Below are 24276 nucleotides of genomic sequence, written 5' to 3' on the forward strand. Positions count from 1 at the left end.
CTGAGCACTCCCCTCTCCCCAATCTCCTTCTCCCCTCTCTGAGCACCCATCTGAGCTCCCCCACCCTCCCTAATCCCCTTTAAGCACCTCTCTGAGCTCCCCCACCCCTCCCCCACCCCTCCCCAATCCCCTTCTCCCCTCCTTGATGCTCTCCCACCCTCCCTAATCCCCTTTAAGCACCTCTCTGAGCTCCCCCACCCTTCCCCAATCCCCTTCTCCCGTCTCTGAACTCCCCACCCTCCCTAATCCCCTTTAAGCACCCCTCTGAGCTCCCCCACCCTTCCCCAATCCTCTTCTCCCTCTCTGAGCTCGCCCACCCTCCCTAACCCCCTTTAAGCACCTCTCTGAGCTCGCCCACCCTCCGTAACCCCCTTTAAGCACCCCTCTGAGCTCCCCCACCCTTCCCCAATCCCCTTCTCCCCTCTCTGAGCTCCCCACCCTCCCTAATCCCCTTTAAGCACCCCTCTGAGCTCCCCCACCCCTCCCCAATCCCCTTCTCCCCTTTCTGAGCTCCCCACCCTCCCTAATCCCCTTTAAGCACCCCTCTGAGGTCCCCCACCCTTCCCCAATCCCCTTCTCCCCTCTCTGAGCTCCCCAACCCTCCCCCAATCCCCTTCTCCCCTCTCTGAGCTCCCCCACCCTCCCTAATCCCCTTTAAGCACCCCTCTGAGGTCCTCCACCCTTCCCCAATTCCCTTCTCCCCTCTCTGAGCTCCCCCACCCTCCCTAACCCCCTTTAAGCACCCCTCTGAGCTCCCCCACCCTTCCCCCAATCCCCTTCTCCCCTCCTTGATGCTCTCCCACCCTCCCTAATCCCCTTTAAGCACCTCTCTGAGCTCCCCCACCCTTCCCCAATCCCCTTCTCCCCTCTGAATCCCCCCCCCGACCTGAGATCCGTTCTCCTACCCTGTCCTGCTTTAAAAAAAATGTTTTCGAAGCGCCGGAAAGTGGCAGGCAGCGCGCCTCGCTGGTAAAGAAGATCTCGCTGATGTCGTCGCCCTTCCCACAATGAGTCCCGCCCCCCTCTGAGGCAACTTCCTATTACCGCGAGGGCGGGCAGGACTCAATGTGGGAAGGGTGACGACGTCATTGAGATCTTCTTTACTAGCAGGGCAGACGCGAGGCGCGCTGCCTGCCACTCTCTGGCGCTTCGAAAAATTTTTTAAAGGTGGAGCAGCGGGAGCGAGCACCCCCTCACCCGATGACACCCGGGGCGGACCGTCCCCACCGCCCCGCCCTTGCTACGCCACTGATTGTAAGCTCTTTTGAGCAGGGACTGTCTCTCTCTGTGTCAGGTGTTCAGCGCTGCGTGCATCTGGTAGCGCTTTACAAATGCTAATAATAATAATAATAATGTTTTCATTAAGACCTGTTTCAATCACTTCCAGGGTACAAAAGGTTGCTCTGATTGATCAGCTGACCACTGGAGGGATCAAGGCAGGACCCCTCATGAATCCCCCTGTAGTTGCTATTCCACTCCCTCTCGCCTGAAAGTGAAACCTAAAAGAATACCGAGCTCCATTATAGCATCAGGTATTATAGGCATTCTGAAGAAAGCAGAAAACAGTTTGAGGAGTAGGCAAGTGGTCAGTACAGTGTACTGTAAAGCAGGGGACTCAGGTTCAATTCCCATTTCAGCTGTTTAAAAAAAAATCCTTTAAATTGTGAGCCCTCTAGAAACAGACATATACCTACTGTACCTAAATATTTATGACACCTGCACTATTGAGGTGCTATACAGTCAGGTACTGGAGGTATTTCCCTGTTACTGAAGGGCTCATTATTTAAAATAAGAGTTATAGAGAGATATGAACCTGGATAACTTGGTTTACAGTGCACTGCACTGACCACTAAGCCAGTAGCATAGCCAGGTTGAGGGTGCGGGGGCAGTGGAGAGCGGACTGCTGACAACACTGCTTATTTATTTATTTAATACATTTATACCCCACATTTTCCCGCTAGTTGCAGGCTCAATGTGGCTTACACAAAACTGTTGCCTCCTACAGCAAGATAATGCATTAACTATGTCTTTATTCACACTCACGTCCTACTGTTGTACTATAACATTCTGTAAAAAAAACCCATTTCTTCGATGTCTTCATAACCACTATGTACGTGCAAAAAGTTATAGTAGTGCAAAATTCTTCCAATGTTAGACAATACAATACTTAACGCCTAAATGCTGCTAGCACTGTTAACCAATGATGGCTCAGTACAAACTCATATAAACTGTTATATCATACTCACATATACAAATACACATCAGATGTTAAAACAGACAAAAGCTATACTCACAGTTTTAGTTGTATATGATATTAAATCATACTTCCATTAGATATGCCTCACGTGATTTAGTGAGCACTCTCCTTGCAATTCCACACCACATTCTACTCCATAACAGATAATCCCCTTAACTCTGGCCGAGTTTCGCAGTTGTGAAACCTTTGTGTGAGGTCCCACAGTTTGCATACAGGAGGGATTGAAATCTGGGAGAGTTGTTATCTAACCCCTGGTGTAGACAGGAGGAGCAACCCGGGCACTACAGATGTGGTAATTGTTCTTATTGCCAATATGCAGCTGAGGGGGATCGGATTCAGATACCCCACAGCTCACGACAATTTTACATGCATAGTAGAACTGACTGTAAAACTGTGGGGGTGGTCTATTGCATATGGTGCCCATGTAAACTGTTTTACATTGGTCAGATGACCCGAAAGATTAAAACTCGTATTGGGGAGTATATCAGTAACATTAAGACAGGGAAAGCTGAAGCACCTTTGTTGGCCCATTGGTAAGAGTGTCATCATGTACTATCTGAATTACAATATACAGTACTGTTGCAGGTGGTTCTGGATAGAGGTGGATCTTTGGGTAACATATTGATGCGAAAAGAGCATTGTTTTATTTTCACCTGGGACACTATTCAGCCTTGCGGCTTGAACAGAGACATTGAATAGTTGTGATAAAAAGTATGAGGAGGAGATCTGACCAATAGCAACAAGAGATTTGACACTCGTTGGGGATAAAAAGGCGAGTGTTGCTGATGATGCAATATGTATTGCGCTCAGTGTGGATGGAGCTCTGTCAGTGCCCATCGGGGTATGTGACTGTAAGGAGGATTGGGAGTTTGTTTTGTAAGTAGTTTGGATTATATATGTGTTAGGTGCTCTAAGTATACAATTAGGCTCATTTTTGAAAGAGACGGACATCCATCTTCCGACATAAATCGGTACTTGGATGTCCATCTCTCAGAGACGTCCAAATCGGTATAATCGAAACCCGATTTTGGACGTCTCTAACTGAAGCCAATCGCAAGGACGTCCAAATTTCAAGGGGGCGTGTCGCAGGCGTGGTGAAGGCGGGACTTGGGCGTTCGTAAGACTTGGACGTCTTTGACCCATAATCGAAAAAAGCAAAGACGTCCATGTCTAACACTTGGACGTTCACCCGGACATGTTTTTATTACGAATAAGGCACAAAAAGGTGCCCAAAATGACCAGATGACCACTGGAGGGAATGCCCCTCAATATATTTGTCTGGGTGGAGTATTTGATTTGAGTATGTATGTGTGTATGTAGGTTCCCCTTCTGCAGAAGCAACTGCGAAACTTGACTAGGGTTAAGGGGATTATCTGTTATGGAGTAGAATGTGAGTATGATATAACAGTTTATATGAGCCACTGAGCCATCATTGGTTAACAGCGCTAGCAGCATTTAGGCACTGAGTATTGCCATAAAGAACTTTGCACTACTATAACTTTTTAAATGTACATAGTGGTTATGAAGACGTCGAAGAAATGTTTTTTTACAAAATGTTATAGTACAACAGTAGGACGTGAGTGTGAATGAAGACACAGTTAGTTCATTATCTTGCCGTAGGAGTGTATGTACATACCTGTTATGGGATTTGGAACGCTTAATGGGCAATGATGGTTCCAAATATGACTCTGCCACATGTTCCCTTGGGGATGTAATGGTAGGAATAGGTATGAACTGAGCACATTAATATCACTATTATTGAGGATTATATTTATATGTTGATAGATTTAATACTGAGGATTATTTGGAAGTGTATTTTAAATGCGACAGATCAAGTGAAAAATAGGCGCTAGCACCGTCGGAAGTCTGTTTGGGGGAGTGACCGCTCCCCTGGTGACCCACCTAGCTACACCACTACTCTAAGCTGCCCCTCTGCTCTACGTCTGTGTGGCCATTTTTGAAAAAAAAAAATGCTGTCAGACAGATGTCCTTGTCTTTGTTTTTTTTTTGTATTTATTTATTTATTATTTATTTATTTATTGCATTTGTATCCCACATTTTCCTACCTATTTGCAGGCTCAATGTGGCTTACAGAGTCCTGTTATGGCTTTGACATTCCAGGATGTCAGATACAAGTAGTGATGTGAAAATATTAAATAAGGGAGATAAGAGAAGATTTAGGTGGATAGGTATAGAAAGTAGACTTTCATAACTGGGTGGGTTGGCGAGGTGATTTAGTAAGGTTGTGGGTTTTCTTTGTAGGCCGTGTTGAAGAGATGTGTCTTCAGAGATTTACGAAAGTTGGTGGTTTCGTCAATAGTTTTCAAGGTAGTAGGTAATGCATTCCACAACTGCGTGCTTATGTAAAAGAAGGTAGTTGAATGTATCAGTTTGTATTTTAGTCCTTTACAGCTGGGGAAGTGTAGATTCAGAAATTTGCGGAATGATCTTTTGGCATTTCTGGGAAGCAGGTCCACGAGGTTTAGCATATAAGTTGGGCCGTCTGCGTGGATGATTTTGTGAACATTCGTGCTAATCTTGAACGCGATGCGTTCCTTAAGTGGGAGCCAGTGAAGTTTCTCTCTTAAGGGTTTTGCACTTTCATATTTAGTTTTTCCAAATATGAGTCTGGCAGCGGTATTTTGGGCTGTTTGGAGTTTTTTTATATTCTGTTCTTTGCATCCAGCGTACAGTGCATTGCAGTAGTCCAGATGACTCAGTACCATTGACTGTACCAGGGTACGGAAGATGTATCTCGGGAAGAAAGGTTTTACTCTTTTGAGTTTCCACATGGAGTGGAACATCTTTTTCGTTGTATTCTTCACGTGGGCATCGAGTGTGAGGTTACGATCAATGGTAACAACGAGAATTTTCAGATTTTGTGAGACGGGAAGAGAACAGTATGGTGTGGTTATGGTGGTGAAGTTATTTGTCTTATGTTGTGAGGTAAGTACAGGACATTGTGTTTTTTCTGCGTTAAGTTTTAGCTGGAATGCATCCGCCCAGGAGTGCATGATTTGGAGGCTTTGGTTGATCATATTCATAATTTAAACGTTCCAATTTGTAAAATGGCTGTTCATTTTGGACGTTCACACATATTTTCGAACAGGAAACCACAATGTATATCCTGTTTGAAAATGGCTGTGAGATGGACAGTTTTTTGGGCATTATGAGCAGGACATCCCAATTCTGGTATGGATGTCCTTTCAAAAATGCCCCTCTTTGTGTCTCTATAAAATAATAGTGGAAACGTCACAAATAGTGCCTACTTTGCATGGACATTTATACCTGCCAATTTTCTGTTTATGAGGAACATTTCATTAAAGCAACATTCACTTACATTATATGAAAAACAACACAATGTTTGCAGTGACATTCTGTGTATTTTCCTGAATTCAGTAGAAGAGAGAGAGTTGCTCACCTGATCCATCAGGGGTTGACCTGACATGTGTTGGCAACATTTTTACTCTAGCTGTGGGGTTTGTGTCCTTTTTCAGGCCCTTCTCCATCTCTGCCTGGAAACGAGCCTTAATGTCCAGTAACACATCATCAGAGAGGCGCATGTGTTGGAGAAAGCTGTCGACCTAGGGCCATGAAAGTTGGCATGTTTTAATGATTTACTAACATGCAATCACTGAATCAAGCTACTCTGTACTTCAATTGTAATCAGAAAGAAATTTAATAGAAACGTTGCTTAGCCTATAACCTGTATGATGGAAATATGAAGCACTGATTTCTTACTGACCATGAAATCCTATATAATAATTTTCACCTCCAACAGGATGTGCTTGGGACCGTGCCTGCCGGAAGTGGTCTGCTAGGCAGGCATGCACTGACCTCAGTGACATTAGTGACAGACAATTTGACAAAGCAAAACAATCTGAGTGCTGGTCATTAGGACACAGGGTTGATAGGAGAGTTTTAAAAGACTGAAGGAACCAAAAGTGTTAAATGGGGGGAGGGGGGAGTTCTGAACGACTGAAAGACATGAACATTTGGGAAAGGAAAACAATCTGAATGCTGGCCATTAGGACACAGGGTAGATAGGAGAGTTTTAAAAGACTGAAGGAAAGTGTTAAACTGGAGAAGGGGGGTGGGAGTTGTGAATGACTGAAAGACATGCAAATTTGGTACAGGAAAACAATCTCAATGCTGGCCATTAGCACACAGGGTACATAGGAGAGTTTTAAAAGACTGAAGGAACCAAAAGTGTTCGGGGGGGGGGGGGGGGGGGGCAAGTTCTGAATGAATGAAAGAAATGAAAATTTACGACAGGAACACAATCTGAATGCCGGGCATTTGTACACAGAGTAGATAGGACACTTTTTTTAAAAAATGAAGGACGTGAAACTATTACATCTTGGGGGAGGGGTGAGGAGGAAAGCGGTGGGGTATCCGGATACTGGGCGTTAGGGCCACGGGGGTACATAGACTTTTGAAAGCCTTAAGGAACCCAAAGTGTGGGAAGGAGGAGGAAAAGGAGGGGAGGAAACGGGGTGAGGGGCATTAGGAACAGGGGAGGGGGCCCTGTCACACACTCTCATTCTCACACACACACTGTCACACAGACAGTCTCACTCTGTCACACACCCGCACATTCACTCTGGCTCTCTCTCTCAAACATACACACTCCCAGGAAAACCTTGCTAGCGCCCGTTTCATTCGTTCCAGAAACGGGCCTTTTTATTAGTAGTTTATAAAGAAAGACTGAGTGGCAAATTATTTTTTTCAAACTTTGGTCACATAACTTCAGAGCTTAATGAAGGGCTATGTATTAGCTATATGATGTTTGCAAGGGTGAAACATAATTTCTTAATTTTCTGCAAAAGATCCACCCAGTTTTTCCCAAGCATGGTGTAAATACATAAGTACAAAATCATTGCTGTAATGGGACAGGCCAAAGGTCCATTACACTCAGCAACCTGTTACCAACAGTGGTCAATTCAGGTCACAAGTACCTGGTAATCCCCAAAAAGTAAAATAGATTTCAGGATGCTTATCCCAGGAATAAACAGTGGATTTCTCAAGTCCACCTTAATAATAAATGTATGGACTTTTCTTCCAAGAATTTGTCCAAACCCTTTTAAACCCTCCTACACTAACTGCTTTTATCACATTATCTAGCAACACATTCCAAACTTTAATTACATGTTGACTGAGGAAATATTTTCTCCGATGTTATCTAAATGTACTACTAGTAATTTTGTTGTGTGCACTCTAGTCTGTGCACTTTTGGAACACCCCGCAGTCAAATTTATAAACGTCACCCAAGTTTGGGTGCTAAAATCCAGGGCACTGAATGCAAATTCTATAACAGTATCTGGGTGCTGAGATTCTGTTCTAGAATAGAAAGCAAGTTGTCATTTGTGCATCAATATTTAATCTCTATTCATGGCGTAAGTGTTAGAGCATAAATGTTGCATTTTAGTGCATAACTTCTAGCAGGGTTGTCCAACCTCGGTCCTCGAGGGCTGCGATCCAGTTGGGTTTTCAGGATTTCCCCAATGAATATGCATGAGATCTATTTGACTGCACTGCCTCCTTTGTATGCACATAGATCTCATGCATATTCATTGCCCTATTAAATAACTACATGTTATTCTAATATAAACTCTTTATTAGTATCAAAACTGATTATAAAACCAACAATTGGAATTTACCAGGTCCTTCTAATCTTCTATGTCTTTCACATACATTCCACTCATACACACCACATCATAACCCTCTACATTCATACTATAGTCCACCCACAATCACTTTTCCCTTGAAGAGATACAGAGATAACATTTCAATATAACACCCCTTGTCAATACACAAATACATAAAGTTATTATTATACTATATATTAGTATTCTATATTCCAAAATGCTATAAAGAGTCCTCTCTATGATGTAGAGTTTCTCTTGTTGTAATTATTGATAATATATTTTAATCAGCCAAATGTTATTATGTAAAACCACTCTTCTTTGAATAGGTGTTTTCCTTTTGTTTTCCTTTTGTTCAGTACCTCAGTGGTATTCATCCACTGCCATGATCAAATCTGCAAATATGATTTCCACTGCTGTAAGCACTCTGTTATTTTCTCTTGAGCTAAAGCGCAATCGTCAAACCCGACACAATCAATGCATTTCACTTTCAGCGTCTTCAGGAGTTTAACTAGATACAAACACATACATAAAGCACAGAAGAAACCTGCTTCCGTACCCTCCTTAGCAATCTCTACCAAATTTATATAATAACTATGTATCTTATTACATATTTCTGGCTGCTCATCCAGGATGGGACTCTTGCAGGTGCCCGGAGCAATGGCGCCGATACTTCTAAATGCCGAAGCATGTGCACTCCTTAAAAAGGTGTCATAGGCTACGTAATCAGATCAGGATGCTAAACTCATATCCCCATCCACTCCACCTCTTTGTTAAGCCTAGTTGGAAATACTGTACGCCACTCAAAAATCAAGCGTTGTTCCTTAGGAAGCATTTTCTGTAGAATATTTCCCCCACTGGTAACATCAAACTGGACCAAAACCAAAAGCAAAGATCAGTTACCGCGTGATTGTAAGATGTCCAATGTTCTACCAACGGAGTGTTTGTTTTTAATAATTGAATATTACTCAGGTGTTGTGCAAGTCGATATTTCACTTTTTTATCTGTCTGTCCAATGTATCACAATCCGCACGGACATATAATGGCCTAAATTGAAGGAAAAGATCCAAGATGGCAATTGGAGCAGTCGTGGCTTTCTGAGCTCCTGAACAACCTCAAGTGTGCCTTTCATTGGGAACCTTCCCCGTGTTGGAAATGGGGGAAAAGGAAAGGGAAAAACCAAGGTTATTACCTCCTCGAGCCTAGTAGGAACCTCTACCCCACGACAGACCACTCTGGAGAGTTTCGGGGTTCGAAGGCTGGGAGAGCCAATGCTCGCTTCTACGGACCCCGCCACAATTGAGGCGGATTGCAGCATCGAGGGAGTTTCACTTAGCCCTCCCTCTAGCACAGCTCCTCCACGACATGGAAGCAGTTTCATGTCAGCGGGGTTACAGCGTGTTGAAGCGCCCGAGGAGGGACAGGCTTCCCCTGCTGTGTGAGGAGTAACTGTCATAGCGTCGTCCCCGGGAAGCTTAACATCAGAGGAGAGTCAAGTTCTTCAGCTTCCCTCTTCTTTTACCCAGGGCTCTGCTTCCAGTAGGAATGGAGGTTTGGAGAGACCGACTGTGGTGACGTTGGAGTCGTTATGGGATGCGATTCAATGTTTGAATTCCTCCCTTCTTCAAGTTTCTAATTCTTTTAAGGGAGAGATTTTGGAATTAAAACAATCATACCAATCCTTGTCCGGCAAGATTGAAGATCAGGTAATTAGAACTAATTCACTGGGGGTCACGTGATGGCAGGAGCCTAGACGGACGTCTCGAGGCTGCTCTCCTCCTCATCGCTTATAAATCAGCTGATTTAATGTGCTCAAACCCCCGATCTGGTCCCTCAAAACATCGTCCAGTACAAGGTAGCGTGGGCTGCATCGATTGAGCAATAAAGGAGAAAGATCAGAAGCGGCTTTCAGGGTATGCCGGCAAAGACCCCGCGTACTCAGAAAGGGCACGGAACCCCCCACGTGGCTAAGATGGCGTCTGGAAAGGAGAAAGGAGAGGCGACCCAGAGTCAGGATGTGCCGGTGGTAGCCATACAAGACGCAGCGATACAAGAGATAATGAAGCACATGGCAGCAGTTCTGGATGACAAGCTGTCGGCGCTGCATGTCTTTATGGACGAGATGAAAGAAAGCATGGCGGCACAAAGCACCCGCATACAACTGGCAGAGGAACGAATATCACAGCAAGAGGATCTGGTGAATAATGTGAGTTCTCAAATGTCTGCTCTGGAGAAGAGGTGTAAACTGCTGGAAGAGCGGGTAGAAGATCATGAGAACCAGAGCAGGCGGAATAATATCAGGCTGGTGGGAATACCGGAATCGGTCAAAGATAAAGAGCTCTGGGACTTGGTAGAAGTCTGGCTGCCGAAAGAGCTTGGGATTGAGTCAGAAGGGCAACATCTCAAAGCAGAGCGGGTGCATCGGATCGGAGCGCTTAAAGAACATAGCAGTAAGTCACGCCCGGTAATTGCTCGTATTCTCAACTATGCTGAGAAAGCCCAGCTGATGGAAAAGTATCGCCAGAAGAGAATCCTGACTTATCAGGGGACAGGCGTGCTGATGTTTCAAGATTTCTCGCCGCGGGTGTCAGAGCTAAGAAAACAAGTGTCTCCATACTGCTCTCAGCTCTACAACAAAGGGATCCGGTTCTCGCTGCAGTACCCAGCAAAGGTGAGAGTGCTGCATGAAGGTCGTGTTCTATTCATGGAGCAGCCAGAAGAATTGCGCTCATTTCTGGAGCGGTTGCAGTGATAGAGTGCAATGTTAGAGTGGTTGAAGGGTGCCGGCTTGAAAACACCTTTGATGACACGTGGTGTGCCACCGGAGACATTATGCCAGGCAGGCTAGGATTTATTTCTTGTTATTTTTGACGTGCAGGGGATTGCAAGCAGCAGAACCATTAAAGATTGATTACTGTAAACAACAAGGAGTGGAGCCCGGGGCATTCTTAAACGGGAGACATTGTTGATTTGGAAGGAGAGGCTGTTTGTGGGGTTTTTTTTCCCCCCAGCTTTATCTGGATGCCAGCTAGAAGATTGAAGACTCAGTGGGGAAGTTGTGAGTTGCCTGGGGACGATTTGTAATTTAAAGAGGCTTGTTGCAGTGAAGCCTGTGTTCTTTTTTATAGGCTGCACGAGGGAGAGAGAGAGAAAAAAAAGGAACACAATGGACTATAGTTTGAACAAGTTTGGAGGGGTACTGTTATTTGTATAATTTGCCTCTGATGGGATCGTTTTACTTTTCTGCTGTCGTATTGGGGGAGTTGAAGGGAAAATGTTGAAACGGGTGGTGGATGTTTAAGAAAGGGAAATGCAGCGCTCAGGCAAGCTGAGGGTCCTTTTCGGGGGGGGGGGGGGGAGGGGAGGGGAGTAGCTTTCTCTTAGGGGAGGGTTGTAACACTGGTTGTTCTAAAGGGGAGGGTGGGAAGGGACTTGAGGGTGTGGACACAGGTAGGGGGGAAGGGGATGGGAGGGGAGAAGTGGGAGGAAGGAGCTATTTGACTGGATGGAGTGAATGGTACACAGAGTGTGGATGTAGCAAACGAAGGGAGGGACAGGGATGGGAAAGAGAGGGAGGGGAGGGGGAGGGGCTGGGGTGGGGGGAAGGCTCCTGGAGAAATAAGGAATACTGTTACATGGAGGAGATTGGTACCGAGGCAACACCTGGAAAGGGAGGGGGTGGTGAGCTGGGACATCACCCCTTGTTCTCGGACATAAGGCTGCATATTGTCTTTCGATCTGACAGATGGGTAGTTTGAGAATAGGATCATTAAATGTTGATGGTATTCACTCACCGGTTAAGCGGACTAAAATTTTGGCATACTGTAATAAAATGAAAGTTGATGTGATGTTTTTACAGGAGACTCATCTCTCACAACAAGAACATCGGAAGTTACAAAAAGGGTGGGTTGGGGAGGTAGTGTCATCTTCCTTTAATAACAGACAAAGGGGGGTGGTTATATTATTCCATAGAAGGCACCATGTTAGCATGCATAAATTAGTACAAGACCCAGAGGGTCGGTTTGTCATATGGTGGGGAGAGGTTGCAGGGCAGAGGGTGGCCTTATGCTCCATATATGCGCCAAATGTATATTCCCACTCTTTCTTTTCTGGTCTTTTAGCTCATTTGGTATCAGTTAGTGGGTACAAATTGGTGCTGGGGGGAGATTTTAATATTACTGCAGACCCCTTGATAGATTGCAAGCCAGCAAAGCCGCGGCCTCCAGCATGGAAAGATAAAGGGATTGACTTTCTAGTACAAGAGCTAGGGCTCCTGGATATCTGGCGGATCTTACATCCAGAATCATATGACTACACTTTTTTTTCTCAGGTACATGGGGTATATGCACGGCTCGATTATTTACTAGTTGATGCAACCCTTATGTCGAAAGTGCAGGCGGCAGATATAGTGGACGGGGCAGTGTCGGATCATTGTTTGATTTGGGCAGACATCCAGTGGCACCAAGGCAGTGCATCAAGGATGTGGCGTATGAATCCAACGTTGTATTTGGAGCCTGAGTTTCGTAGTTTTTTGTTGAAGATGTGGGACAATTATCTAATGGAAAATGACCCGGAATCAGTAGACCCTATAACTTATTGGGAAGCGGGGAAGGCCGTGATGCGGGGACATATTATCGCCTATAGGGCAAAATTAAACAGGGAGCGTAATAGTAGATTAATTGCCTTATCGAGCCATCTGCAACAGTTGAGGGGGAGGCATGTACGGCAGAGGGAAGACGAGATAAAAAAGGAATATTTGGACACTCGCCGGCAAATTAATGATATTTTGAATGCGCGGGCGGCTCAGGATATCAGCTTGTATAAATTTAATTTGTATAGATGGGGGAATAAGGCGGGGAGATTGATGTCGACCCTGGTAAAAGGCAGAGGGGCCAAAAAAATCATAACGAAGGTGAGATCTCCTGAAGGGCAGGTAGTGGCCACATCTGAGGGCATCCAGGAAGAGTTTGTCAAATTCTATCAGGCACTGTATAATGCAGGAGAGACAGATCGGACCCAGCGGGAATTATTTTTTCAGAATCTTCCTTTACCGCAGTTATCGCAGGAGCAGAGAGATCAGTTAAATGCGCCGGTGAAGGGAGAGGAAGTACTTCAGGCAGTGAAACGCCTTAAGTTGGCTAAGGCCCCCGGTCCGGACGGCCTAGGGCCTGAATTTTATAAGATATTAGGTGCCAACGTAGGACCCCCTTTTCAAGAATTATGTCATCATCTCTGCACAACTGGGGAGGCGGGCGGTAGACTTACACATGCACACATAGTGGTACTCCCTAAGCCTGGGCGAGATGAGGAATTGCTGGGTTCCTACAGGCCCATATCGCTCCTTAATCAAGACATAAAGCTTTTTGCCAATATTATGGCAAATAGGTTGGGGAGGGTCTTACCTGGCCTGGTTCACTCGGATCAGGCGGGATTCGTGCCAGGCCGATATGCATCTTCCAATATTATGAGAGCCTTGACAGTGTTGCAGAAAGGGGGGGGGGGCAAACCCGGAGATGCGATCATTACAAGTTTGGACGCGGAAAAAGCATTTGATAAGATCTTGTGGGACTATCTATTTTGGGTGTTACCGCAATTTGGTATCATGGGAGCTTTCTTAGGAGGAATCCGCGCTTTATATAGCCATCCCACAGCTCAGATATTAATAAATGGAGCATTGTCATCTGTCTTTTCCTTAAAGCGGGGCACACGGCAAGGGTGCCCGCTCTCCCCGATGCTATTTGTGCTGTCCTTAGAACCCTTTGCTATCAAAATTCGACAGACGGACAAAGTTCAGGGAATTAAAATGGGATCCCAAGAATTTAAAATTAATCTGTTTGCAGATGACATGCTTATATATCTAGATAGAGCATCCGTGACTGTTCCTATTCTTATAGACTTAATTGTCCAATTTGGGTCTTTCTCTGGTCTATGTATTAATTTTGATAAGTCTGAGGCTTTGCCGGTGTCCTCCCCTTGTGCGTGTAGGCAGCTCCACATGTTTCCCTTAGCTTGGTCAACCGGAACTTTAAAATATTTAGGAGTGTATTTGCACGCGGATATGAGAGTGGTATATCGTTGCAATATACAGGACAAGCTAGATGGCATTAAAAAACTGTGCCACAGATGGAGAGATTTGCCCCTTTCTTTATTGGGGCGTGTAGCGTTAGTAAAAATGGTTATGTTGCCAAAGATTCTATACCCCTTACAGATGATGCCATTTTGGATAACACGGAAAGATGAACTATACTATAAGGGGTTTATTGGTACTTTTCTTTGGGCGGGAAAGCGGGCCAGGATAAGTTTTGCTAAATTGACGATTGCTAGGAATAAGGGAGGATTAAATCTTCCGGACCTGCGGTTATACAATGTGGCAGCGCTACTTAGGTGGATTTTTGAGCTCCATTCTGGGTCTGCTAAATATGCCCCAAAAGGTATCTGGCAAGGTGAGGTGCTGCTGTATTCAGTGTTTAATAGTTTACAAGTACAGGGAAGCTCGAAAGGAGACCTCCAGTGTTTGCTTCACCCTCTGAGAAAGGCCTGGAATTGGTGGCGGGGTGGACTGGGAAAGGCCACAGGACCATCTCCGTTTCTGACAGTAGTAGATAAACCCTCATTTCCAGCGGGTCAGGGGGCGTCGCGGTTCAAAGTGTGGGCCAAAAATGGGTGTCGTTATGTGGGACATTTTATGGTGGAGGGACAGGGGATATTCCCCACATTTGAGCAGGCTCGGAATTCTTGGAGCTTGGGGCAGGAAGATTATTTCCCTTTTCTTCAATTGAAGCACTATTGTGCGACCTTGTCTTCTAGGAAAGAGGGGGGGCCTAGTTTTTCGCAGCTGGATAAGATGTTTTGTCAGATGCCGAACGCTGCAAACAAATTGGCGGTATGGTATTCTATAGGAAGGGAGCAAAAGGAGGACTTCTTCATTGCTGGCCTGGCAAAATGGTGGGGTGAACAAGTGGGGGAGGAAATCACGGGTAACATGTTGGCAACCTACTTTGCAGCGTCATTTAAATTGACAACTAGTGCAAATTTGCAGGAGATGCAGTTTCGGTTGCTACATGGTGCTTTTATAACAAGAGAGAAAGGAAAGCGGATGGGGCTTTGGGAAGATGACACTTGCATAAGATGTAAACACAGCAAAGGCACCTTAGTACATACCTTTTTGGAGTGTACTGAGTTGTATGTATTCTGGAAAGGGGTGCTGCAAGTACATAAGTACATAAGTACATAAGTAGTGCCATACTGGGAAAGACCAAAGGTCCATCTAGCCCAGCATCCTGTCACCGACAGTGGCCAATCCAGGTCAAGGGCACCTGGCACGCTCCCCAAACGTAAAAACATTCCAGACAAGTTATACCTAAAAATGAGGAATTTTTCCAGTCCATTTAATAGCGGTCTATGGACTTGTCCTTTAGGAATCTATCTAACCCCTTTTTAAACTCCGTCAAGCTAACCGCCCGTACCACGTTCTCCGGCAATGAATTCCAGAGTCTAATTACACGTTGGGTGAAGAAAAATTTTCTCCGATTCGTTTTAAATTTACCACACTGTAGCTTCAACTCATGCCCTCTAGTCCTAGTATTTTTGGATAGCGTGAACAGTCGCTTCACATCCACCCGATCCATTCCACTCATTATTTTATACACTTCTATCATATCTCCCCTCAGCCGTCTCTTCTCCAAGCTGAAAAGCCCTAGCCTTCTCAGCCTCTCTTCATAGGAAAGTCGTCCCATCCCCACTATCATTTTCGTCGCCCTTCGCTGTACCTTTTCCAATTCTACTATATCTTTTTTGAGATACGGAGACCAGTACTGAACACAATACTCCAGGTGCGGTCGCACCATGGAGCGATACAACGGCATTATAACATCCGCACACCTGGACTCCATACCCTTCTTAATAACACCCAACATTCTATTCGCTTTCCTAGCCGCAGCAGCACACTGAGCAGAAGGTTTCAGCGTATCATCGACGACGACACCCAGATCCCTTTCTTGATCCGTAACTCCTAACGCGGAACCTTGCAAGTGTTGGAGCATTTGTTGGCACAGGCTGTAGAGTGGTCCTACCGGATTTTGCTGTTGGGGGATGAGTCTCAGTTGCGAGAACAGGGGTTGCAGCCATCTCAGGTCCGGTTTGTATGTGTAGCGCTGATGCTGGCACGAAAAACGGTATTAGCACACTGGATTTTGGAAGACCCGCCGGCTATCAACCAGTGGTGGACTAGAATGCTGCAGATGGCTAGATGGGAAACGGAACGCAGTAAGTCCACTGGAGGGAGAGGTCAGGCATATGGTTCTTTATGGAAGCTGTTTGAGGTACTGTATTCTGCAAAGAAGGAATCTCCAGGAGCGGGGAGGGGGGTGGGGGTTAGACGAGTATAAACTAAAAAGTTAGAGGGAAGGGCAGAGGAGATATATTTATGTTTAAAATGGCCTCATTTTGAAAGTTGTATTATGTTAAGGTTATACAATAAGGTTTGTTAGCTGACACATGTAGTCAATGTATTCATTGTATTCATAGGTTATTATCGGCTGCTAGATATTGGAAATATTGGAAATAGTTGGCTTCATTGAGCCGGAATGTGATGTTCAAATGTTACATGTCTTTTCTTCTAATAATAAAGATATTTAAAAAAAAAAAAAAGAACTAATTCACTGGAAGGTGAAGTTGTCCGCCTACAGAGTTTTGCCTCAACAGCTATCAGAGACAAAGATGTACAAGCTCGCAAGCTCGAGTACTTGGAAAAACCAAGGAAGAAAGAATAACTTGAGTTTTTTAAATTTTCCTAAGTCACCACTTATTCCTGCCCTTGATATGCTAAGAAAATACTTTGGTGAAATATTGGGAATTCTGGCTGAGGGCTATCTGCCCATAGTTAGAGCCCAATATATAACGGGAACTTCTAGACCTTTAACTGAGCAACCTCAATCTGATTTAAATTTAACTGAATTTCTGGAAAGTTCTTTAGAAATAATAACGGAACAGAGTACTCTTCTAGTGACTTTTGCTTTAGAGCCGGACAAAAATAATATTTTTCACACATATTTTTGCCATATTAATGCAGTTTTCTTGGGATCTAAAATTCAAATTTTTCCTGATTTAGCAAGGGATACACAAAAAAGAAGGAGAGAATTCTTGGCCTTAAAACCAAGGATTCTCAATTTAAGTGGAATGTTTGTATTGAAATTCCCCTGTAGGTGTCTAGTGTATCTAAATTTAATTAATTATGTTTTCTTTGACCCCAAGAAACTGTTGGAATTTGTTATTACTAAAGAAGGTACTAGGGACACCTTGGTTGCACCTAATAATTGATTATGCTGTATATCGGCTGCGAGTGTTTATAGGCTCTTTACTGCTCTATTGATGTAATTTTTTTTTCTTCTTGTTTGTTTCCTGGTATCTGGATCTAAATGCATGTGGACTAAGTTGATAGAAATATTTCAATGGTAGATCTTATTTTTCCTATTATTCAATGTAAGGATATTGCTTAAGCATTTATGTTAATTATGTAAATGTAAAATAAAAATATAAGATATAATGGCATAAATTACCATCCTAGAGATACAATCAGTGTTGGATTTAAAAAATCTTTTTTTTTATTGTTTGTCTGATTAGGTATATAAACCCAACTGGTTACCAATGCATACTGACAATAAACACAGCCAGTGCATTTGGTATGACCCCCCCACTGAATGTTGATTGGTATATCTCCCTGCTAATCTCTCACCAATAATTTGCCCCCTAGTATATGCATACCGGGGCACATTTTCAAACCCGCCATGAATTACCAAAATAGGCCAACACCTAACAAAGGTATGAACACCCCCTAGATTCCACAAGAAGGGCAAAGTATACCAACAATGGCACAGAGACCCCAAGGCACAAAAGGATATATAGAGCACAAGGTAGAGGAAGACAGGTTTCAATCCCCAAAGACACAGATTGCAGAGCAATGTGTAGGGGCATTTTCGAAAGGGACATCCAAGTTGCGAATTGGATGGCCTTGCAAAACGGCGAAATCTAGGGGCAGGGAAACCCATATTTTCGAAACAAGATGGACGTCCATCTTTCGTTTCGAAAATACCATCAGGGACATCCTAATCCTTAAATTTCGCCGTCCCTAGGTTTGGATGTCCCTAGACATGGATGTTTTTGATTTTCGGCGATTTTCAAAACCAAAGACGTCCATGTCAAAAACGACCAAATGCAAGCCATTTGGTTGTGGGCGGAGCCAGCATTTATACTGCACTGGTCCCCCTGACATGCCAGGACAACAACCGGGCTCCCTAGGGGGCACTGCAGTGGACTTCAGAAATTGCTCCCAGGAACATGGCTCCCTTACCTTGTGTGCTGAGCCCCCCCAAAGCCCACTACCCCAACTGTACACCACTATCATAGCCCTTACGGGTGAAGGGGGGCACCTAGATGTGGGTATAGTGGGTTTTGGAAGGCTCAGTTTCCTCCATAAACGTAACAGGTAGGGGGGGGGATGGGCCTGGGTCCGCCTGTCTGAAGTGTACTGCACTCACTAAAACTGCTCCAGGGACCTGCATACTGCTGTGACGGACCTGAGTATGACATCTGAGGCTGGCACAAAATATTTTGAAAGATGTTTTGAGGGTGGGAGGGGGTTAGTGACCACTGGGGGAGTAAGGGGAGGTCATCCCCGATTCCCTCTGGTGGTCATCTGTCATTTCGGGCACCTTTTTGTGCCTTAGTCGTAAGAAAAACACATCTGGGTGAAAACATCCAAGTGTTCGTCAGGGACATTCTTCCTTATTTTGATTATGGGTCAAGGACGTCCAAGTGTTAGGCATGCCCAAGTCCCGCCTTTGCTACACCTCTGACACGCCCCCTTGAACTTTGGCCGTCCTTGCGATGGAGTGCAGTTGGAGACGTCCTAAATTGGGTTTCCATTATACCGATTTGGACGTCCCTGAGAGGACGTCCATCTTCCGATTTATGTCGAAAGATGGACGTCCTTCGCTTTCGAAAATGAGCCCAATAGTGATACAAATGGCATTAACCTCTCAAGGCACTGAGAGTGAAAGTGCTACCAGCTGCAGAGCAATAAAGACATAATGGTACGAGAAAAGATGCAAAGAAAAAAAGAAGATGAGGACTGGCATCAGTTCCCAAAGACATTGATTGCTGAGCAAGGCAGCAAGAACAGTGGTAGAAATAACATGATCAACCTGTTCAGAAATGACCCTGTGAGAGGCAGTGCGATTCTCTTGCTCAGATTCAAGTAACAAGCTCACCTAACATTACTACTACTACTATTTATTATTTCCATATCACTACTAGATGTACGCAGTGCTGTATTCTTGAATATGAAGAGACAGTCCCTGCTCGAGAGAGCTTACAATCTAATCAGGTCAGACAAACAGGACAAATAAGAGATAAGAAAATTACTAAGGTGGGAATGATAAAACATACATAAGTACTATACAAGTGAATAAGGTTTAGGAGTTAAAAGCAGCATCAAAAAGGTGGGCTTTTAGCCTAGATTTGAAGATGGTCAGAGATGGAGCTTGATGTACTGGCTGAGGAAGTCTGTTCCAGGCATACAGTGTAGCAAGATAAAAGGAATGGAGTCTGGAGTTGGCAGTGAATGGAGTTCCCGTGGGAGGTGTGAAACACCTGTTGGGCAGGAACACCACAAGGCATGGAGAGAGGGGCAAAGCAACAGAAACAGTGGCTTGAAGACCCAAGATACCTTGAAAAGGGCAAAGCAGAACCAAGATTGGTAGGAACCTCATCAAGATAATAATGATGAATAATGTGGACTTCGGTAATCTTTGTGTGTGTGTGTGCCAAAAATGTGGGTATTGAGGTTCAGTACCCAGGGTGTCATTGTCTGTAGCATTCATCAACTCTCCAAGATTTGCTGAGTACCTTCAGTGCTCTAATTCATCTAATTCTTTAGTTACAAATATTGCCTTTAGTTGTCTGTGGCACTGGCATCCCTTTCAAAGCCATGTTTTAGCTTATTGTGAAACAAACAGGAATATCAGTCACAGCATATTTAATAATCTGCACAGTAAATGCATCTTTGGCTATCAAAAGCAGGTCCTCTAAAGCTCTGCACCACTGCCCACCTTCAGAATATTGTTGTATGTATATGGACACATCACATTGTTGTGGTAATTCTGAAATTTTGGAACTAGCCGTATAAGTAGGATTGGTACAAAGATATTAGGCACACTACATGAATATTCAGTTTTGTGCCCCTTGTAATTAACTTTTAAGCCCCCAGTTCTCTGTGAGAACTAAATTGAACAATTATGACCACCAAACAGCATCCCCTTTCCCCCTAGATAATATCATTTATTTATTTGTACTGGAACAGATTGCTTGTTTTGTTATGAGAATAGATCAAATATGAGCAATAGGCAACTACAGCAGTAAAAGTATTCAACTAACAATACAAAGTATGGCATGGAATACTACTTGCAATGTCAACACAATATGTAATAGAACATTATAATTGATAGTGAGGGTAGGGCAAAGATGTAACATATAGATGGGTAAGAAAGTAGGAAGAGTTAGAAAGTAAGGTGACTGATTTGAAGAAAGTTGAACATGGAGTCAGAGAGATGGTTAAATATATCTCAGTTAGGTTAGGAGTCGATAAACATGTCCTGCTGCAGTATGTGGAGCCCCTTGTGTGTGAGAGTGAGAATAACAAGTTTGTTACTTCTTCCATTAAAGGCTTGGTTGAAGAGCCAAGCTTTCACCTGCTTTCTGAAGTATAGATAGTCTTGTGTTAAGCGGAGCTTTTCAGGCAATGCATTACAGAGTGTGGGGGCTACTCTGGAGAAGGCTCGCTTGTGGTTATCACGTACACCGCCTTGAGTGAATTCCTTCAAAAAGGCAGTAAATAAATCCTAATAAATAAATAAATGACCAGCAAAGGAGTAGTGTGTTCAGCAAGGCTCTCCTGTAAAAAAACAGAAGGACGAGGAATCTAATAAATAAAACCTTTTATTCTTCAGGACCCGACACAGCACTGTGTTTCAGCATAATGCACTGTAAGTTACCAACTTCCTACAGGAGTTCCTGTTTCAAAATGTCTTCATCAGGGACACCAGTGCTGATATCTGAAAATTATAACCCCTTGGATTAGAGGGTCCTTATTGTAAGCCCCGCCCCCCGGAGCCAACCACACCTGAACTTTATTTTTTTTACTCTTTGTAGTCTGTGACCTTACCTCAGGTAGGGCTCTCTCCTGGAGAACGGTCTCACATTAAATATAGGTAAATTAAGGAAAGAAGGATGGGTTAAAGGTTGAGGAGAATTCAGGGAAAGATTAAAGTAAGTTTATTAAATACAGACAATAATTATATATATTGCATGTAATAAATTTTAATAAATAGAATAAATATATAAATAAATATATTAACTTTACTTTAAAGGAATATATTATTTTTATTCTAAAAACTGGACCAATAAATATCTAAAAACTTTTCTTTATAACTTTTAATTTTCAGTTTTGTCTACTATTGGTACATAACTCCAAGAAAATACAGTGCTTAAGTGCAAGGGTCTGGGACCAAAGAAATGCATGCAGTTAACCAGAGCATGCACTTAACCATTGTGACCCAAAGAAGCTTGATATCTGATAAACATATGTACAGTACTGTTTATTATTATACGTAGAGTATACCGTCTCCGTTAACTGACGTTAGGCTTACTTGAAGTAATCAGTTATAGTCCTCTGTACACTATTGGGTCAGTGAGATCCATAGACTACGCCTGCCATAGCACTGACATCCAGTGGCCTCTAGATAGGTCCGCACGGTGTTGAGACTCTCCAGCGCTCTTGCAAAAGTGACAGGAAGAGGTTGTTGAATTTCATCAGCATGTGCCTCGCTGCTCATTTCATCATCTGTTCCATCATCAGCCATTGTTGCCTTCAGCTGTTTGTAGATCGTAATCAACAGCTAAGTAGCGATGGAACTCCTCTTCAGTAACACCGGCTGGGATGTCAATAACCTGTTCATCTGACACGTTTGCAACAGCTGCATCTGTTTCATCTCTCTCCACATCCTTAACAAAGCTTGCCTGCTTGTAGCAGTTCACAATGGTTGCCTGTGTAACATGATTCCAGGCTTCTTTCTGCATATGTAGGGAATCCAACAGTGATAGATTACAAGCCAGTTCAACAGCACGTTTATCCTTGCCAGTCTGGTCATCCATAACGCTCATCAGACGACATAGCACAAGAGCCCATTAATGTTGTTTGAATTGGCTATTATGCCCTGATCCATAGTTTGGATCAGAGAGGTAGTGTTTGGTGGCAGGAAGACCACCTTGACGTTAGACAACCTGACATCATCCCTGTGTGCAGCACAATTATCACAAAGCAACAAAATCTGATGCTTTTGTGCCTACATTCTAATGTCTAACTTCTTTAGCCACTGTTTCCAAATTTCCCCAGTCATCCATGAATTTGCGTTAGCCTCGAATGACACAGAAGGTCGCTTAACTTTCTTGAAGCAACGGGGCTGTTGCTCTTTCCAATGACGAGGGGTTCCAACTTCTCACTCCCATCCATATTGAAGCAAAGGAGGATCATCAGTCGGTCCTTCGACGTTTTACCTCCAGTAGTTTCAGCATGTTTGAATGCAAGTGTTCCATCAGGAATCGCTCGCCAGTAGAGACCATTTTCGTCAGTATTGAAAATGTCACAAGGTGCAAACTCGTTCAAGATGGTAGGAAGAACTGAAACAACCCAATTTTCAGCACCAAAGTCATCAGCGTCTTGTTTCTCACCATGCTGTTTCTTGAATTTTATGTTGTTCCTCTCCTTCCTTCTTTCCAGCCATCCAACAGTGGCTTTGAATTCAGTGAGTCCAAGACTTTCAGCTAGCTGGTTAGCTTTCTCCATAAGCAGTGGACCACTGACAGGAAACTGTCTGCTCCTGACTCGAGAGAACCACCGAAGAGCATCTTCTACCTCCTTAGCTTTTCCTGCCCGTTTTCATTTCCATTGTAGATTAGTATTGTTTTGCCAGTCTTCCAGAAGCTGGTCTTTCTGCTTCAAGACACGTGAAATTTCACTGGGATTGACACCATATTCTTTAGTAACAGATGCTTGACTTTGTTTGTTTTCTAATTTTTTAAGAACTTCTATTTGTTCAGCCAGTGTTAAAGTCTTACAGTTCCGCCGCGACAACAATGACGACCCCAGTGTAGACTCTAACAACATTCTTTTGCTTATTCTGCCTGTGGCAGTTAAAGGGGCAGTAAATTTGAAATCTCATTGGTTGTCACGCACCAATTGGCTTCCATATTCCGCGCGCACAATTATGCGAAGTCTTTCCTGCAGGGGAGCGGTCTTAAACCATGCATATAAGCGAATCTTGCACTTATCAGGGTTGTGCTAAACCGAACTTTGTCCCTATAGAAATTGATGGTGCCAAAAACGGGACCTAAGTACGGCATACAGTTAAACAGAGCATGCGCTTATCTGACATGCACTTACTACTACTATTACTACTACTACTACTCATCATTGCTATAGCGCTACTAGACGTACGCAGCGCTGTACACTGGACATAAAAGTCCCTGCTCAACAGAGCCTATAATCTAATTAGGACAGATAAACAGGACAAATAAGGGAAAAGGACAAAGAAAAGCAAGATTCCGGAATGCCAAGATTCCGGAATCCCACAGACTATTACTACTACTATTTATCATTTCTATGGCGCTACTAGACATACGCAGCACTGTACACTGGACATGTAAGAGACAGTCCCTGCTCGACAGAGCTTACAATCTAATTACAAGAGGACAAATAAGGGATAAGGGAAATATTTATGTTGGGAATGATAAAACATGGGTACTGATCATAAATGGAATGCACTGTGTAATCCTATATCATATAACATAGTAACATAGTAGATAAGTATAACTTTTAAAATTCCCCCAAACCTTTTGTATTTAACTCTCTTTTTATTCTCCCCACTTTCCACATAAGAATTGATTCTTTATGTGCATTTTTTCCTTCAGGTATCCGTACTTCTCCGTTTAGGACTCAGTCTACCAGTAAGTATTGTTCTTGAGTTTCTCTATATCTGTGAAGAATTCTAGGTTTATGATTTGTGTGTTGTGGTATTGCACTTAGCTGAAAACTCTCTTGGCTGGCACTTTGGTCTTTCTTGGAAAGTTGGGGCCCTTAGTCTGCAGCATGTTGTGCAGCACAGATGTCTTTTGCTGATTCAGATCTTCAACCTCACCTGACCTTAATTAAAATAAATGGAGGAAAAACCCTGATTCTCCTAGGTCCAGGATACCTTCAAGGAAATTAGTCTTATACTGTTGGCTCTCTAACTAGAATTTAAAATAAATTTAAATTTTTAC

The 24276-nt window shown here is 43.7% G+C and overlaps 1 protein-coding gene across 1 annotated transcript in view; it reads right to left on the bottom strand.

Moving 5' to 3' along the window:
- The window catches only part of LOC115471270 (putative hexokinase HKDC1), a 220313-nt gene that overhangs the window by 191247 nt on the left and 4790 nt on the right, over positions 1-24276 (bottom strand). Inside the window, exon 2 of the mRNA XM_030204972.1 lies at positions 5679-5841. Within this exon, the coding sequence (XP_030060832.1) occupies positions 5679-5841 (163 nt within the window). The remainder of the gene's footprint in view (positions 1-5678; positions 5842-24276) is intronic.

Source organism: Microcaecilia unicolor, chromosome 5 (genome assembly GCF_901765095.1).
Source record: "Microcaecilia unicolor chromosome 5, aMicUni1.1, whole genome shotgun sequence".
NCBI lineage: Eukaryota > Metazoa > Chordata > Amphibia > Gymnophiona > Siphonopidae > Microcaecilia > Microcaecilia unicolor.